Source organism: Amblyraja radiata, chromosome 4 (genome assembly GCF_010909765.2).
Source record: "Amblyraja radiata isolate CabotCenter1 chromosome 4, sAmbRad1.1.pri, whole genome shotgun sequence".
Taxonomy (NCBI): Eukaryota; Metazoa; Chordata; class Chondrichthyes; order Rajiformes; family Rajidae; genus Amblyraja; species Amblyraja radiata.
The window spans coordinates 1,456,293-1,475,787 of NC_045959.1; the positions used below are offsets into that span (position 1 = coordinate 1,456,293).

Sequence of the window (19,495 nt, forward strand, 5' to 3'; positions counted from 1 at the left end):
TAATTGGCTTCTGTAAATTGTCCCTAATGTGTAGGATACAACAGGGCCTGTTTCCACACTGTATCCCTAAAATAAAAATAAAAGAAAGGTCTATGGATGATATGTCATGTGTGTGTGATAATTCAGCAAATTACATGGTGAAGCAGATATATGATTTGAAAAACACTTAATCCAGTTTTAGTCGGACCCTGTCCTTTAGACTGCTTTTACGGAAGTAATGGAAGTCATCATTCATGCAGGTGCTCTATTCAAGCATGCAGGTGAATTGAAGCAAATCAATCAATCAATCAATCAACCTTTATTGTCATCTTGCAAAGCAACAGTTGTACAGTGCAAAAAGAGAAGAAGTTTCCCAGGGAATACCGGAGCATCGCACATAAAACTTAAACATTTCACACATAATAAAAGTAAAAACAATCCAGTCCCTGATGAAACAGTATAAATAGTTAAAAGCAGATAAAACAGCACCATTTAAAATACATTAAAAACAGCCATTAAAATGTTTAGGGCAGCTGATTTGAGTGGCCAGTGCCAGAGTTATTAAATTGTCAGTGCAAAGCAGCAGAATCAGGTGGAGTGACTGTTTAGCAGCCTGTGGCAGGAAGCTGTTTAGCAGTCTGGTTGTCCGGGCTTTGATGCTACAGTATCTCTTGCCTGATGGCAGGAGATCCAGATGTGTGTGGAGGGGGTGTAGTTTGTCCTTAGCTATTCTCAGAGCTTTTTTTCAGACAGCGGCTCTGGAACAGTTCTTGTACTGAGGGTAGGGAGACGCCAATGATCCTCTCTGCTCCCCTCACTACCCTCTGCAGAGCCTTCCTGTCTGACCAGTTACAGTTGGAGTACCACGTGTTCATGCAGTACGTGAGTACAGACTCCACCGTGCCCCTGTAAAAAGTCCTGAGGATGTTGGTGGGGAGTGAGGCCTGTTTGAGTTTCCTCAGGTAGTGCAGTCGCTCATGGGCCCGTTTGACAATCCCAGTGTAGTTCCTGGACCAGGTGAGACTGTCTGTAATTTGCACTCCGAGGAACTTTATGCCCTCCACTCTCCACCGTGGTGCTACTGATGTTGAGGGGTGTGTGTTTTGGCTGCGACCTCCTGAAGTCGACAATCATCTCCTTTGTTTTGTCGACGTTTAATGCTAAATTGTTGTTGCCGCACGAGTCCACTAGTTGTTTCACTTCCTCCCTGTACATTGATTCATCATCTCAGCTGATGAGTCCCACCACTGTTGTGTCATCTGCGAATTTTATGATCTTATTGTCCCTGAATCTGGCAGCACAGTCATGTGTGAGCAATGTGAACAACAGTGGGCTGAGCACACAGCCTTGAGGGGAGCCGGTGCTCAACGTGATCGAGCCCGAGGTGTTCTTGCCAACACGGACTGACTGCGGTCTCTCTGTCAGAAAGTCCAGGATCCAGTGACACAGGGTGGTGTTGAGGCCCAGCAGGGTTAGTTTCTCCACAAGTCTCTGTGGGATGATGGTGTTAAATCTACTTTGGAATCGGGAAATGAAAGGTTTAACTAGTTTTGCCTCTGGTCTGAAATCTTTTCTTTCAGTCCATGTTTATCAGCATTTAACTCTTCTGTTTTGTTTTCATTATCAATATTTTCATTAACCCTAACCCAGTTCATGACAGACAGAATCCTAAAACCAAATTATTGTACATTTATAGAACCTGCATTAATAACAACAATATTGTTCATGCGTTTATCTTATGCTGAATCGTGCTTGATTTAGATTGTCTCCAAGTTCTTCCTGCAATCTTGTAAGGATGTGGAGATTCAATTATCTTTGATCTCTTGAGTGAGAGTCACGGAGTCATAGAGAGTCATATTCATACAGTGTTGAAACAGGCCCTTCAGCCCAACTGCCCACACCAACCATCATGTCCCATCTACATTAGTTCCACCTGCCTGTATTTGGCCCATATCTCTCTAAACTTAAACACTCCATGAACCTATCTAAATATTTCTTAAATATTGCGATAGTACCTGCCTCAACTGCCTCCTCCAGCAGCTCTTTCCATACACCCACTACCCTTTGTGTAAAAAGAAGTTGCCCCTCGGGTTCCTATTAAATCTATTCCCCCTCACTTTAAATTTTTGTTCTCTCGTTCTCAATTCCCCTACTCTGGGCAAGAAACTCTGTGTGTCTACACAATCTATTCCTCTAATGATTTTATACACCTCTATAAGATGACCCCTCATCCTTCTGTACTCCAGGGAAGAGATTCCCAGCCTGCTCAACCTCTCCCTATGTAGTGGCCATTTGGCTTGTTTTGCATGTCATTGATGATGGCATGTGCCTTTAAATTTTAGACTACCCGTTATATTGTGGGTGGGATTTATGACGTATTTTTGGCCGTGTTTTGGGCTATGTAGCTTGCGCAGAAGTTTTGTTTTAGATTAGTTTGAAGAGACCATCGAGAAGGTTTACCCTTTGACCATGCGAGGTGTAAAGGAGATCATGCAAAGTGTAACGGAGACACGAGGTGTTTTCTAATGTTTAAAGTAATAAGCTGGAGTTCGATGAAGATTGTAGTAACGAGTCGGAAGAAATTTGGGTGTATCTCATTGTTTTCTATCAACAATAAAGCATTTATTCATCAAAATACGGTGGTTTGAAGACTTATCTGTGAAGAAGCTCTGAAGGTCTCTGTGGGTGAGCTCGCATGCGTTTTGAAGACATTCCCCATCACCCTGCTCATCCATTTAGCGGCTGGAGGGTTAATTTCTCAAACGTTATATAAATCGGCCGCTAGACCCTATAACTCAGACCCTCGAATCCTGGCAACATCCTCGTAAATCTTCTCTGCACACATTCCAGCTTGACAACATCTTTCCTATAACATGGTGCCCAAAACTGAACACAACACTCTAAATGTGGCCTCACCACTTTTAATATAACTGCAACATGACCTCCCAACTTCTATACTCAATATTCTGATGAAGGCCAATGTGCCAAAATTGTTAATATATGACAAACAACAAGGGATCGTGCACTGATTCCTGCAGCATTCCATTGGTCTTAGACCTCCAATCTGAAGAAACAACCCTCATTAATTTTCATGTCCTCCATAGCAAATATAGGAGAAAATTGTTCAAAATGCTTGTCCTCTTTCTGCTTCTAATTTCCTTAGCAAGTCTACTCCTGTCCCATGATGCTCATCCAATGATTTGTTTGAACCCAGCTGTCTGTACTTAATACATGCCTCCTTTATCTTGGCCAGAGCCTCAATATCCCTTGTCAACCAGCGTTCCCTCATTTTGCCAGCCTCACCTTTCACAAAAATATGCTGGCAGTGAACTTTCCCTAACTCGCTTTTGAATGGCTCCCACTTGTCAGACATCCCTTTGCCGGGTCACAGGCTTTCCCAATTATCCTTTTGATAAATTTGCCCAACGGCATCAAAATTAGCATTGCCCCAATTTTGGATTTGTAATTTACAGCCCAGTATCAGTCCTGTAGAATTATAGAATTGTAGAATTATGTATCTATTAGAATTATGGTCACTGCTGTAATCTCTACTATTACAACCCTATTATTGCTAAACATATCTCCAAATGTTCAATATCTTTGCTCTAATTTCTACTGACTATTTGTGGGCCTATAATATAACCATATTTTTTGATTTTTTTGGGGGGAAAACATTGCCACTCCTATGTTATGTTTTTTTGCTATTTTGTCAAACCATAAGATCATTGTAGCCAAATGCACTTTCATGCTTCTTGTATAACAGGAAATGTCCTATTTTGTCATACTCAATACAATATTTTGCAGTTTGTTAATCAATGAAAATAAATGTGGATGGTAATTTAATTAGCAAGGATCACAGTTGTTCTTTCCCTGCTTTAAAGGTAGTTAGAAATGGAGGTAATCCTTATTTTAATTTGAAGTGTTTAATTTAAACTTTTTCAGAAAGTGCTATTCTGTTCCGTTGTACTGCTGCAAGTAAGAATATCATTATTCTATCTAGGGCAGGGGTTGGCAACCTATGGCCCCCAGACGGAATGCGGCCCATAACCCAAAATCATCCGGCCCGCTTGCGGATTTTTTTCCTGTAATCATTCGGCCCGCCGAACCCCCCCCCCCGAGCGCGGCCGAGCTCTGGCTGTACCGCATCCTGCGCATAGTCGCCGGCACGGCCGCGCACCTTCTGTGAACACGTTTAAGAAAGAGCTGCAGATGCTGACAGAATCGAAGGTAAACAAAAATGCTGGAGAAACTCAGCGGGTGAGACATGCAAAGATTGCATGAGGCTGCCTCACCCGCTGAGTTTCTCCAGCATTTTTGTCTAACTTCCGTGATTTGATGCCTGCCATCCGGGGCGAGATGGGGGCAGGATCCATGTGTACACGTGATAGATGTGGCCCGCCATCCGCTCACAGACATGCGTCCCGGCCACTATGCAGAACAAGGTTGCCGACCCCTGATCTTGGACATATGACAATAAACACGCTTGACTCTTGAGAACTAAGCAAAATTGTTTATTTGCCGAATGCAACCAAAAACTATGGTAATTCATTAATTTATTAAATATTTTCATTTCAGGAAACACTGTTCTGGGAGAAAGCTATGGTGTGGCAAATACACAAGTTTTGGATATCTCAGCCGGTACGTCTGTTCTTTCAAGTAGGATAATTCATCCTGGAGGAGGGGATAGGTGTATTTTGGCAAGATGATTTTTCTCTGATCTTATGGTTGAAGTACATTATGTGCCATGTTATTCAGTCTTGTTCCAAGTAAGCTCTTTTTACATTGGTTACAATAAAGCATAAATAGCAGATTTGAAAGAAAATTTTAAAAACTTGGTACTTGGATATTTTCTTGGCACAGGAGTAAATTAAGCTTAAGTAGGTGATACATATTGTTTTTGTGGCTTTACAGTTTATTAGATTAGTATGAGATTGATATATGTTGGTTAACCAACATAATATTCTTAGTGTAGGAAAGAACTGCAAATGCTGGTTTAAATCAGAGTTTGAAGAAGGGTCTTGACCCGAAACGTCACCCATTCCTTCCCTCCAGAGATGCTGCTTGGCCCGCTGGGTTACTCCAGCTTTTTGTGTCTACCTTTAATACTCTCAGTCCATGGTTCAATTTATTAATGAAAATGCATTGGACGTATCAATAAATTTCTTTATTTAAATACACTACCTGCATTGTTGCGATTTATGCAAATGGCGAGCATTCAAAAATAGAATAACAATCACAGCTTCCTATTTGCTTGATTTGTATGACGTTGATGCATTTAACATCAGTAAATTTATTCAAAATTCTATTTTTTTCTAATGTGTAGGAGGATAACTAACTAGTATTTTCAATGTCATGGTTTCTTAATTCTCATTCATTTTCTGTGCGAAACAAATTGACTAAATAATGCCACTAAAAATACACAATACGGTAAAACTAGCAGTGGAGGGCTTTATCCAGAGCCTGGAGTCTGGATTGTTTGTAAATATCCCTCTCCCCTTTACCTCACTTAAAATATTTTACTGCCTTATAACTTTAAAAAAGTGAAATAAACATGTGTGGCTGTTAATAGAAGCAACATCTGATAGTCTGGAATATCTGTTAATCCTGCTGTAACAAAGTCCAGAGGTTTGCCAGATTATCAGAGTGTTAATATATATACGTAGCATTTGGTGACTATATTTATTGTGGCAATCCAGTTTATGCCGATATATATAAAATGTATTGATGCCATATTTTAAAGTTGAATGCCAGTAATACAATATGCTTGTTGTTGTCGCAGGAATAGTCAAGATTTTTGAAATGTTACATGATTCAAATTTAAAAGCAAGCACACAAGATTAATTTTGGGATTTATTGGTTGACCAGTAGCCATAGGAACAAATAAAACATTATATTACACACCAGTACCACTCATTGATAAATTTTACCTGGGGATGTATCTGGGATATCTGTAACCCTGCTGTATATGGGTCTACATCTCGTTCATTTCACAGCCTCCCAACTGAGGCTTGACACAACCTAGGGGACATGTAATGAATATGTGAAAAATAAGCATTTGGGAATTGTTTGTGTTTTTTAACTCTTCTTCTTTTAAAAGAATTGATGTTGTTCATGTATGTGCCTTTTCTCCGTCTGTACCATACTTTCCAAGGTTATCTTAACCGAGACAATTTATTTTCAATGACCATCCAAAATCCCAAACCAGTCATCATCACCGTCACCATTAATCATTCTTTAGTATTTCCCGAAACCATTTTTGTGAGGTTAGCACACCATTATCTTCCAATTCTACTTTATAGTCCAGCTTGATAAGTCGTTGGTTGATTGGTTTGCCTTTCTTTACAAGGTTTTTAGCCAGCTCAGCGCTATCATTAGATTGGAACATAAGGCAAAGATGTAGCAGTCCATTCATACCTCTCCCATCCACTGTCCATGCCAACTGTGCCTTTAATATAATCATGGCTCATCTTTTATCTTAATGCCACTTTCCTCCACTAATCGCCATATTCAAACTCACAAGTTCACCATCATCGTCATTGTTATAATTCTATCAATCTCTGACTTGGCCATTATGCCTTAGAATCCTCTGATAGAAAATTCCATTGACTCTGTACCATCTGGATAAAGAAAAGTTCCCTGATCACTATTAAGACTAACTGACCCCTTGCTTTCAGATCATGCCCCTTGGTTCCGTTGCCATGCCCCCTGGCTTGGCTCTGCATCATACACAAACCTGAATATGTTCTTAAAAGGACACAAGGTACTGAGTAACTCACAGGGTCAGACAGCATCTGTGGAGAAAATGGATTGGTGACGTTTTGGGTCAGAACCCTTCTTAAGATGTGGGGGGGGGGGGGGGTAGAAAGCTGGAAGAGAGGAGGGGCAGGACAATGCTTGGCAGGTAATAGGTTGATACAGGTGATTTTTTTTTAATAGGTATAGATGGTAGGCATTTTTGGCACAGGAGTAAGTTAAGTGTAGATGTAATACACATTGTTTTTGTGGCTTTACAGTTTATTAAGTTAATGTGAGATTGATACAAATCTGGTGGTCAACCAACATAATATTCTTAGTGTGTAAGAACGAACTGCAGATGTTGGTTTAAACCGAAGATAGACACAAAAAGCTGGAGTAACTCAGCGGGACAGGCAGCATCTCTGGAGAGAAGGAATGACAGGGCACAAAATTAACGGTTGTCCAGGTGCCAATGGCCATCTAAAGTCCCACCGGGCAACCTAAAAATCGTGCCATTTTGCACGGCTTGGCAAGCACCCGGGACACCTGCTGTTCAACTCTGAGCGGGCCCCCTCTCTATCTCTCTCTCTCTCTGTCACTCTCCATCCGTATCCTGGCCTCCTGGCCTCCGCTCTCCGGACGCTCCTCATTCGCTGGCATGGCCGGCCGCCTTGTACATGCGCACTGCCACGGCCTGCACATGCGCACAACCACCACATCATCGGCCGCCCTGCACATGCGCACTGCCACGGCAACTGGTTGGCGCCGGGTCTTTCTCCCTCCCTTTGCATTGTGGGAGATCTGGCCGCCATTGCTGTCCGGTCACCGCCTCGCCGTGACCACTGAAAACCAACACAGAATCACTCCCTGACCCTGGATCTGAAGTAACTCCCTGGAGTAACTCTTGCTTCTGGTTTCCTGGTCCTCCAAAAATATTCCAAATGGAATTTAAACTGGAGGTGTTGGAGGGTCCACCACCAAACAATAACAGTCTATTGCACTTTATCTGTTTATTTATTGTGTATCTATATGGTCTATGGTATATAGACACACTGAACTTTTATCTCCTGTTCTGTATTATGTTTACATATTCTGTTGTGCTGCAGCAAGCAAGAATTAGACTTAAGCATAAAAGGGTTCTTGGGGAAAAAAGAGCTACCTTAAATTTAGTTGCGTCTGGTTGGGTAACTATGGTTGGGTGAAGACTATTCCATGCTTTAATTGTGCGGGGGAACTACATGGAGCAGCCAGCATCTCTGGATAGAAGAAATTGGGTGACATTTCGGGGAGAGACCCTTCTTTAGATTCCCTCTGCTGTTAGTGTTTTTAGTTTAATTAAAAGATACAGCACGCCGACCACCGATCACCCGTAATACACGCACGCACGCACGCACGCACGCACACACACTACTGCAACTTTTTTCTTTTAGTTACAATTAAATAAAAAAACAGTTGCAATATTAGCCATCAACAGTGCTTGCACTCTCTACCACTCACAATCATATCGCTGATATTTGTAAACACAAACATTTATTACAGTTCATTACACTATGTCTATGTCCTCTTATTTTGGTTTCAAAATAAGAGTTGCGTGCATTGTGCTTCTTGAATTTTGTGCTTGAATTTAATAACACAATTCTTTATATTTGGGTAGTCTGCTCTTAACTAAGTGGTACAAAGTAGGTACATGGGAATGCTGTCAACTGTAAATCGCTCTCCAAGTCATACATAATCCTGATTTAAAAACATATTGCCATCGAGTCAATATCTGGAACTTCTTCTGCAAGACACTTTAGAAATAACCACCAAATAATTGAGATAGTTCAATAAGAGCTAATTGTAGTATTATAATTATGGCCAGACTAAATAAAATACTGCTTCTGTCAATGTAGAATATATCTGCACTTATAGAATAATTAATTTTCAATTACCTCCTCTGCTATCAAACTAATTGACTGACATCCAGTCTTGAATCAGAAGAAATTGCTTTTAGGTGTGCAATGGACAGACCTAGTACAGGGTCTCTGGTAACCAATACAAATATAATGCATTTTAGATTACTTTCTTGTGCTGAAGTAAACTTCTTGCAACTTGATTTAGTTCTGTCAAGTCAAACTTTGAATCCTTTATTTATTTATTCCATTCCATTCCATCATTTCCATCTTCGACCTCTTCAGATTTGCTGCCCTCTGCTGTTACTTCAACATTATTGCAACTGATATCCTCATCTGTGTCATTGTTGCCTTCAGACAGTTTGCACTAGTTATTATCCATCTCTAGCTCTTCTATTCACAGCATCAAAAATGAATGACTCCTTCATGTACTAAACTGAACTCATCCACTCATGTAGACACAAGGTACTGCAAATGTTGGTTTGCAAAAAATGCACACTACAAAGTGCTGGAATAACTCAGTGTTGCAGGTGGCATCTCTGGAGGATATGGATAGGTGATGGGTCACAATCCTCCTTCAATCTAATTTAGTGGTGGGGAGAAAGTTGGAAAAGAGATGGGGATGAGCCAAAGTCTGGCAGGTGATAGGTGGATACAGATGAGGGGAGTTTTGAATGACAAATGGATGGACGGAAGCCGGAGATGAAAGAAAGGAAAGAAGAGGAGTGAAATGTGGTCAGAGGAAGGGATATAGGTGCAAGGCAACCTACATCCCCAAGATGTGAATTTGCAGGTTAATTGGCCAATGTAAATTGTCCCTGTTGTGTAGGGAGTAGATGATAAAGTGGGAGAACATAGAACATTGATCAATGGTCAGCATGGATTTGGTGAGTTGAAGGGCCGATTTCCATGCTCTATCTTTAAACTAAACTAAACACAACCTCCCCTTCAACCACATGTCTCCCTACTCTTCCTTCACATCCATCCAGCAACCCCAGCAGCCCTTCCAGATGATACAGAGTTTCACCTGTACCTCCTAACATTATCTATAATTGGTGCTTCCGATTTGGCTCCTTTTACATTGATGAGACCATTCCTGAAATGGACGATCATTTTGCCGAATACATGCTCGGTCTGCCTGGATCTCCTGGGTGCTTACCTCCCCTTCCCATTCCAAAACCAATCTTTCTGTCCTGGGCCTCCTCCAATGTGAGAAGTACGCCTCTACTTTGTATGTGTGAGGCCACATACAAAGTAGAGGAACAGCACTTTGTAGTCCGCTTGGGTAGGGCTTGCAACCCAAAGGTATGAACATTGAACTCCCCAATTTTGGGTCACATCTGCTCTCCTATGTCTCTAGTCTTTGACATTTCTATCCTGGGGAAAAGGTTCTGACTATCTACCCTATTTATACACCCTACCTATATTTGGTGTTCTTGCGAAAATAATCTGCAGTCTTTTGTATCGCTTTACAGTTATTTTACAGTTATGTTTCAGTTAAGTTTTAATTCAGAAAATGTGTTAGCCACGTTAATTATCTAACTTATCTTTTTCTTAGCTTGTGGAGATGTACCAGAACAGCTGAAGGCACCAAATGGAATCATTACAAGTCCAGGTTGGCCTTTCAACTATCCGACTAGTATTAATTGCAGTTGGTACATCCAAGGCAATCGGGAGGAAGTCGTCACCATCAGGTACATTTAATCCATTGAGATTAATATGTGTTTATTTGTGTGTAGTAGCCTGTATGAATTTTGGACCTGATATTTTGTAATATCGTTTTAAACTTATCTTTAAAGTTAACTTGGAAAAATAAAAAAAGATAGTGATAGATGCCATGCATATGTATGCACTGTGTGCTGTGAGATTAATCTGAGAGCGTTTTGGATTACACTGTTGGTTTGTGCCAGTATTTGGCAGCATTGCTACAATTAGCACAGATTTCAATCGCCTAATCTTTGGGGGGAAAAGAAAATATTTAACTTCCAGCGCAGTTGTTAGAAATAATAGTTTGTGACCAATGAATGAAGACTAGGTAAGAGGAGGTTCTAACCTAGCGGAGTCTCTTGATCAAAATTTGTTGTCAAGTATCAAAATGAATTGGTAAAGTAAGTAATTAATTTATTAGCCAAGTATGTAAAAACATACACGGAATTTGATTTGCCATACAGTCATGCCAAAAAAGCAACAAGACCCACAACTACATAAAAATTAACAAACACCCCCCACAACGCACTGTGATGGAAAGCAATAACGTGTTATCTTCTTCCCTCCTTTTCTCTTGCGGTCAGGGCAGTCAAACCATCCGCAGTCGGGGCGATGGAAGCTCCCGCGTTGGGGCGTTCGAAGCTCCCGCGTTGGGGCGTTCGAAGCTCCTGCGTTGGGGCGGTCGAAGCTCCTGAAATCAGGGCTGTCGAAGCTCCTGTGGTTGGAGCTCCCGAAGTAGATCCCTGGCAAAGGGATAGCAAGCTCCACGATGTTAAGTGTGCAGGCTTCCCCTGTTGGAGCTCCCAAAGTTAATCCACAGCAAAGGAACCGCCAGCTCCACGATGTTAGGCTGCAGTGCAGACGGAGATACGGAAAAGGTTGCATCTCCGTTAAGGAGAGAGATAAAAATGTTTGCCACTCCCCCACATAATACAAAACTAAAGATAGACTAAAACATGCAGGCTGCCATCGTACGGCACCAGCCGGTGGTACTTGAACATAGTTGAAGTCTATTGTAATCGGTGCACGGAGGTGACTGTGCCAATTGGCAGGCAATAAATTGAAAATGAAATTGGACAAAATACTCCAATCTGGACATTACCATGCTTGTTCAATTTTAACCTTGTCTTTTTTTGCAATTGAGTTTCTGAAATTCTCCTTGTATTACTAGACCGATGCTGTAAGTGATCTGTCTATCATTTTTCTAAGGCACTTCTCATAGCAGGGCAACCTAGCAACCATGTTCAATTCTAATCTCCAGTTCAGTTTGTGTGAAATTTGCATCACCTTCAAATGAATGACCATGCTCGCTTCTTTGTGCTCTTGCATCCTCCCACGTCAAAGATTTGCAGGTCATTAGATTAATTGGCCACTGTATATTGTGTGTAAATGGGTGACAGAGACTTGAGAGCAGTCTGGGATGAGTTCAATGTGAGGAAAATAAATGGGATTAGTATAGAATGGATTTATGAACATCAGTGCAAACTCAGTAAGCCAAAAGGCCTGCGTCCATGCTATCTGACTTTGTCTTACTTGGCAATTGTCACACCTGGCCTTGCTCATCCAGATAAGCATTTCCAACAAGAGCTGCTTGTCATGCTAAACATCTTACATGAATGGTTAGGCTCTAGAGGTATTATTCTGGGCCTGTTACATAAAGGATGTCAAACCCTTAGAGGGGATGTAGAAGCAATTTACTACTATGATATGAGGGATAAATGAATGAGGAGACAACAGAAGCTAGAGGGGTTCTTGGAACAAGGACAATTAAGTGGAGTTGTAGTAGATGCATACAGATGAAGGATTTTGATATCGTAAATTGGCAGAGACCATTTTCTTTTGCAGATTGATTAATAACAGGTAGGCAACGATTTTAAATTATTTGCAAAAAGATCAGGTGAGTCGAGGAAAAACGATTGCAAGTTGAAACGCTGCACTAAAGATTGCAGAAGCAAATTTAACAGGAAAAAAGGGAAATTTAAATGTATAGAAGGACCCTTGCAAATAAACAACCTGTCAATCTCTGCTTTAAAAATACCCAATGACGGCCTTTGCAGCGATCCAGAAAGGTTCTAGAACCAAGTATGCTGAAAAATCAGTGGTGTACCTGTACTATAAATAGTAAATAAATTACTGATTAGATAAATAGTATCTGTTTGTTAACTCTAATTTTGATGCCCCTAATTGCGGTGAATAGTTGTGGAATGTCTGCTTCTAATATTCCCATGGAACCACTTCAAAGCTCTTCAACTATTCATTTGACAGTCATGAATTCTGACGTGATAATTTTGTTTTATCATTAATCTGTTATTTTGTGTTCATAAAAATGTTAACTATTGCATTTTTGATCATAGCTTTCAGGATTTTGATGTGCAGACCTCAGCTTGGTGTAGTTCAGACTGGCTAACGATAGGAACTCGTAAAAGCATTGAAGGAACTCGAGTGTGTGGTTCTTCTATTCCAGCACCGTTTATTTCTTCAAAAGGCCATGTCTGGATTGAGTTCCATTCTGATGACAGGTATACTGGAAAAGGCTTTAGGCTGTCTTATGTCATAGGTATGTATAGCATTGGTGTCTTTTGAAATGTGAATACAGGATCTCTCTTGTAGCTTTATTTTACCATTTTCATCTATACTCACAAATACACACAAACTTAAGATATTTTATGTGCAACCATTATCGAACCCCATATTGTCCTACAGAAATGCATAAACTTGTATACTGCTTTGCCATCACTGAGATTTAAAAAGTACTTGCAATGTAAAATAGCAGTACTTTTGCATTATAACTGAGCATTCCAACAGGGATGAAGATCAGTGTCACAATGTGCCATCTATTAACTTGTCTGTGGTTATGTGAAGAAAGCTAGTGCACTGTTCTTGAACAGTGTCTGCCTGCCAGTAATCAGTAATATTCACAATGTCCATAAGTAGCTCCTTGTCATGTCCCCACAACAAGAGCAAACTGTGAGAGCACCTGCTATTAGATATTGAAGTGTTAATCTAGTGTCGATATTTTTAACCTTAGTTATTATTTCCCTTGGTCATAGATGGTTTTTGCCAATAAAGAATTGGAATAAAGTTTTTTGGGTAATCCATTTCTTAATGTCTTATAGATGCTGCTTCACAACAAAAGACACAAAGTGCTGGAGTACCTCTTACTCGGTCAGCATCTCTGGAAACCCCAGATAGGTGATGTTTCGGGTCGGGATCCTTTTTCTGATGTCTGAGGCGCTGAGTTACTCCACCACTTTGTCTTAATGTCTTGAGCTCTCTTAAATATCACGTCCTGGCCTTGGGAATTGTATTGATCCAACAGCACAAATTGCCTTTTTGAGTGGTTGAAGTCACAGCTATTTTTATGAGGAAATTTGTAAAAGCACCATCAGCATTTTCATTAACTTGTTAGGCATAAAACTTTACTTTATGTATGGTGTGCATCCTACAAGATAACAATGAGTACATATATAAAAGTTGTTCATAGCTTTTGGGGATGTTTTGAGGATGTCCTTCTGTAAAGACTGAATAAATATAAGCCTTTCTTTCTGCCTGATAAATACTTATGAAATTGTAATAAGAAATATTGTGTTGCGGTTTCTAAAGGGCCTGTTCCACTTACGCGACCTTTACAGGCGACATGTTGAAAATTCAGCGGTGACCAGAAAGACGCTACGACTCTTTGAGACCTCTCACGACCATAGGCTGTATGGTGGTGAGAGGTCTCCTATGGTCGTGAGAGATCACCCACAACATGTCGCCAGGGGTCACCTGTGTGGGCGTGAGAGGTCTCCTATGGGCGTGAGAGGTCTCCAAAGAGTCGTAGCATCTTTCTGGTCACCGCTGAATTTTCAACATTTGAAAATTTCAGCGACCTACGACGGGTGCCGGCAGTCACCTGTAAAGGTGGCACAAGTGGGACAGGCCCTTAATCCTCCAGCTACTTGCTTTTTACATTGTGATTTAATTTTATTTTCAGGCAGGTTGGTGGAGGCAAGCTGTGACTGGGACCACTTCCATTGTAACAATGGAAAATGTATCCTAGATATTTGGAAGTGCAACACGATGGATGAGTGTGGAGACAATTCTGATGAAGAATTTTGCGAGCAGTTGCTGCCCCTGACTGATTTTCCACTTAAGCCTTGTACCTATGACCATTTCCAGTGCCTTTCTCGATATACAGCAGCTTATACATGTTTACCCGAGTCCTTGAGATGTGATGGAAATATTGACTGTCTTGATTTGGAAGATGAAATCGATTGTGATGCCCCTAATTGTGGTGAATGGTTGAGAAACTTTTATGGTACATTTAATTCGCCAAATTATCCTGCATTTTATCCACCTGGAAGCAATTGCACATGGTTAATAGATACTGGAGACCGACGCAAAATCATTTTGCGCATCACTGACTTAAAGTTGGATGGCATAGGCTATGGGGATTATATCAAAGTGTATGATGGTCTGGAGGAAAATTCACACAATTTGCTTCGTGTCTTAACACCTTTTGATTCCCGGACACCGATCACAGTCATCTCGTCTTCTGGCCAAGTGCGGGTACATTTCCATGCCGACAAAGTAAATGCAGCTAGAGGTTTTAATGCAACCTATCAAGTTGAAGGATTTTGTCTTCCATGGGAGATCCCTTGCGGAGGCAATTGGGGCTGCTACTTTGAGCAACAGCGCTGTGATGGTTATTGGCACTGCCCGAACGGACGAGATGAACGCAACTGTAGCTCTTGCCAAAAAGACGAGTTCCCCTGTTCTCGCAGTGGTGTGTGCTACCCTCTGGCTGATCGTTGCAATTACCAAAATCATTGTCCAAATGGCTCGGATGAGAAGAACTGTTTCTTTTGCCAACCTGGTAATTTTCATTGCAAGAACAACCGTTGTGTGTTTGAGAGCTGGGTGTGCGATGCGCAGGATGACTGTGGTGATGGCAGTGATGAAGAAAACTGTCCTGTGATTGTACCCACCAGAGTTATAACTGCAGCAGTCATTGGAAGCCTAATCTGTGGGCTACTGCTTGTGATTGCTCTAGGATGTACCTGCAAATTGTACTCTCTCAGAATGTTTGAACGCAGGTAAGTTCTGTCTACTTGGAAGTATGATCCACAATTAATTCAAGTTCAAGTTCAAGTTAGTTTATTGTCATGTGTCCCTGTGTAGGACAATGAAATTCTTGCTTTGCTTAAGCACACAGAAAATAGTAGGCATTTACTACAAAACAGATAAATGTGTCCATATACCATGATATAAATATATACACACATGAATAAATAAACTGATAGTGCAAATAACAGAAAGTGGTTGGTAATAATCAGAGTTTTGTCCGAGCCAGGTTTAATAGTCTGATGGCTGAGGGGAAGTAACTATTCCTGAACCTGGTTGTTGCAGTCTTCAGGCTCCTGTACCTTCTACCTGAAGGTAGCAGGGAGATGAGTGTGTGGCCAGGATGGTGTGGGTCTTTGATGATACTGCCAGCCTTTTTGAGGCAGCGACTGCGATAAATCCCCTCGATGGAAGGAAGGTCAGAGCCGATGATGGACTGGGCAGTGTTTACAACTTTTTGTAGTCTTTTCCTTTCCAGGGCGCTCAAATTGCCGAACCAAGCCACGATGCAACCGGTCAGCATGCTCTCGACTGTGCACCTGTAGAAGTTAGAGAGAGTCTTCCTTGACAATCCGACTCTCCGTAATCTTCTCAGGAAGTAGAGGCGCTGATGTGCTTTTTTGATGATTGCATTAGTGTTCTCGGACATTCTGAAGTACAGTCCTTGCATTTCAGATGTAAAATTATTTCATAGATTCTGAGGAAATCTTTTCAGATTCTTTTATGCCTGTATAAGAATGAGGCGAAAGGCATCTGACCCGTTTTAAGTATTTTGGTGGGATTGTTATATATCTGATAACACCATCTGTTATTCCCTTTTCCCAATTTGAAGAAGGAATGGCAAGATATTCTGTTTAGATCAGAGATCTCTAGAACAAAGTGGTTGGGTCTTTATTTTGTGTGGGGCATATGTTGATGGGTATATTGATTTGGATGAGAAATCAATAAACATATCAAGAATTTGCTGGATTAATAAATAGTCATAGAGCCTTACAACATGGAAACAGGTCCTTCGACCACACATGTCCCATCTACACTAATCCCACATGCCTGTGTTTGGCCCATATCCCCCTAAACCTGTCCTATCCAAGTATCTCACTAAATATTTCTTAAATGTTGTGATAGCACCGGTCTCAATGACCACCTCTGGCAGCTCATTCCATACATCTACCACTCTTTGTGTGAAAAAGCACCCCTCAGATTCCTCTTAAACCTTTCTCCCCTCACCTTAGACCTATGTCCTCTGGTTCTCGATTCCCTTATTCTGGGGAGTCCTGGCAAAGTCCTCGTAAATCTTCTCTGTACCCATTCCAGCTTGTCAACATCTTTCCTATTACATGGTGTCCAAAACTGGACACACTACTCTAAATGCGGCCTCACCACATCTTATACGACTGCAACATGACCTCCCAACTTCTATACTCAATAGATGTGCAGTAATCAGGAAGCGTGTTATTTTTATTATAATGCCTGTATTGGAGTTAGTTTTCCATATCCCCTCCTTCCTGATCGTGCTTGCCTGAAAATTTTGTTTTTCCATCCCTGTGTGATGTTGGGCAAGGTGGCGGTTGTTTCAAGTCCTCCATAGTTTCTAAGATTAGGGAGATGGCAGATATGTGGTGTGACTGTTATCTGCTGGTTCCGTAACGGAATTAGTCAGACGGTCATGATGCATTCACTTATATTTTAGGCAATTCTAGATTTAGTGTTGTGTAATGAACCGGATTTGATAAGGGAACTTGAGGTTAAGGAGCCATTAGGAGGTAGTGACCATAATATGGTAAGTTTTAATCTACAATTTGAGAGGGAGAAGGGTAAATCGGAGGTGTCCGTGTTACAGTTGAACAAAGGGGACTATGGAGCCATGAGGGAGGAGCTGGCCAAAGTTGACTGGAAAGACACACTAGCAGGGATGACAGTGGAACAACAATGACAGGTATTTCTGGGAATAATACAGAAATCAGTTCATTCCAAAGAGGAAGAAAGATTCCAAGGGGAGTAAGGGGTGACCGTGGCTGACAAGGGAAGTCAGGGACAGTATAAAAATAAAAGAGAAGTACAACATAGCAAAGATGAGTGGGAAGCAAGAGGATTTGGGTAATGTTTAAAGAGCAACAGAAGCTAACTAAAAAGGCAATACGGGGAGAAAAGATGAGGTACGAAGGTAAGCTAGCCAAGAATATAAAGAAGGATAGTAAAAGCTTCTTTAGGTATGTGAAGAGGAAAACATTAGTTAAGACCAAAGTTGGACCATTCAAGACTGAAAAAGGTGAATTTATTATGGGGAACAAGGAAATGGCAGATGAACAGGTACTTTGGATCCGTCTTCACTAAGGAGGACACAAACAATCTTCCTGATATACTAGTGGCCAGAGGATCTGGGTGAAATGAAGGAAATCCACATTAGGTGGGAAATGGTGTTGGGTAGACTGATGGGACTGAAAGCTGATAAACATAGAAATTAGGTGCAGGAGTAGGCCATTCGGCCCTTCGAGCCTGCACCGCCATTCAATATGATCATGGCTGATCATCCAACTCAGTATCCCGTACCTGCCTTCTCTCCATACCCTCTGATCCCCTTAGCCACAAGGGCCACAGCTAACTCCCTCTTAAATATAGCCAATGAACTGGCCTCGACTACCCTCTGTGGCAGGGAGTTCCAGAGATTCACCATTCTCTGTGTGAAAAAAGTTCTTCTCATCTCGGTTTTAAAGGATTTCCCCCTTATCCTTAAGCTGTGACCCCTTGTCCTGGACTTCCCCAACATCGGGAGCAATCTTCCTGCATCTAGCCTGTCCAACCCCTTAAGAATTTTGTAAGTTTCTATAAGATCCCCTCTCAATCTCCTAAATTCTAGAGAGTATAAACCAAGTCTATCCAGTCTTTCTTCATAAGACAGTCCTGACATCCCAGGAATCAGTCTGGTGAACCTTCTCTGCACTCCCTCTATGGCAATAATGTCCTTCCTCAGATTTGGAGACCAAAACTGTACGCAATACTCCAGGTGTGGTCTCACCAAGACCCTGTACAACTGCAGTAGAACCTCCCTGCTCCTATACTCAAATCCTTTTGCTATGAAAGCTAACATACCATTCGCTTTCTTCACTGCCTGCTGCACCTGCATGCCCACTTTCAATGACTGGTGTACCATGACACCCAGGTCTCGCTGCATCTCCCCTTTTCCTAGTCGGCCACCAGGGCCTGCTGGCCTGCATCCGGGATACTTAAGAAAGTGGCTCTAGAAATCGTGGACGCATTGGTGATCATTTTCCAATGTTCTATAGATTCAGGATCAGTTCATGTGGATTGGAGGGTAGCTAATGTTAACCCACTTTTTTAGAAATGCGGGAGGGAAAAAACGGAATTATAGACTTTACGAAGGGGAAATCATGCTTGACTAATCTTCTGGAATTCTTTGTGGATGTAACTAGGAAAATGGATACGGGAGAGCCAGTGGATGTAGTTTACCTGGACTTCCAAAAAGCATTTGATAAGGTCCCACATAGGAGATTAGTGGGCAAAATTAGGGTACATGGTATTCGGGGTAGAGTGCTGACATGGATAGAAAATTGGTTGGCAGACAGGAAACAAAGAGTAGGGATTAATGGGTCCCTTTCAGAATGGCAGGCAGTGACTAGTGGGGTACCGCAAGGTTTGGTGCTGGGACCGCAACTATTTACAATATACATCAATGATTTAAATGGAGGGATTAGCAAATTTGCAGATGACACAAAGCTGGGTGGCAGTGTGATCTGTGAGGAGGATGCTATGCAAATGCAGGGTGACGTGGACAGGTTGGGTGAATGGGCAGATGCATGGCAGATGCAGTTTAATGTGGATAAATGTGAGGTTATCCACTTTAGTAGCAAAAACAGGAAGGCAGAGTAATATCTAAATGGTATCAAGTTGTGAAAAGGGGAAGTACAACAGGATAAGGGGGTCCTTGTTCATCAGTCAATGAAAGTAAGCATGCAGGTACAGCAGGCAGTGAAGAAAGCAAATGACATGTTGGCCTTCATAACAAGAGGAGTTGAGTATAGGAGGAAAGAGGTCCTTCTGCAGTTGTACAGGGCCCT

At 41.6% G+C, this 19,495-nt stretch overlaps 1 protein-coding gene across 2 annotated transcripts in view; it reads left to right on the forward strand.

Annotated features, from left to right (window-relative positions):
- lrp12 (LDL receptor related protein 12) overlaps positions 1 to 19,495 on the forward strand; it is a 51,479-nt gene that overhangs the window by 17,092 nt on the left and 14,892 nt on the right. For both annotated transcript variants that reach the window (XM_033018891.1, XM_033018892.1), the window contains 4 exons: positions 4,555 to 4,617; positions 10,165 to 10,300; positions 12,668 to 12,870; positions 14,290 to 15,391. In XM_033018891.1, coding sequence (XP_032874782.1) covers positions 4,555 to 4,617; positions 10,165 to 10,300; positions 12,668 to 12,870; positions 14,290 to 15,391 — 1,504 coding nt within the window. The remainder of the gene's footprint in view (positions 1 to 4,554; positions 4,618 to 10,164; positions 10,301 to 12,667; positions 12,871 to 14,289; positions 15,392 to 19,495) is intronic.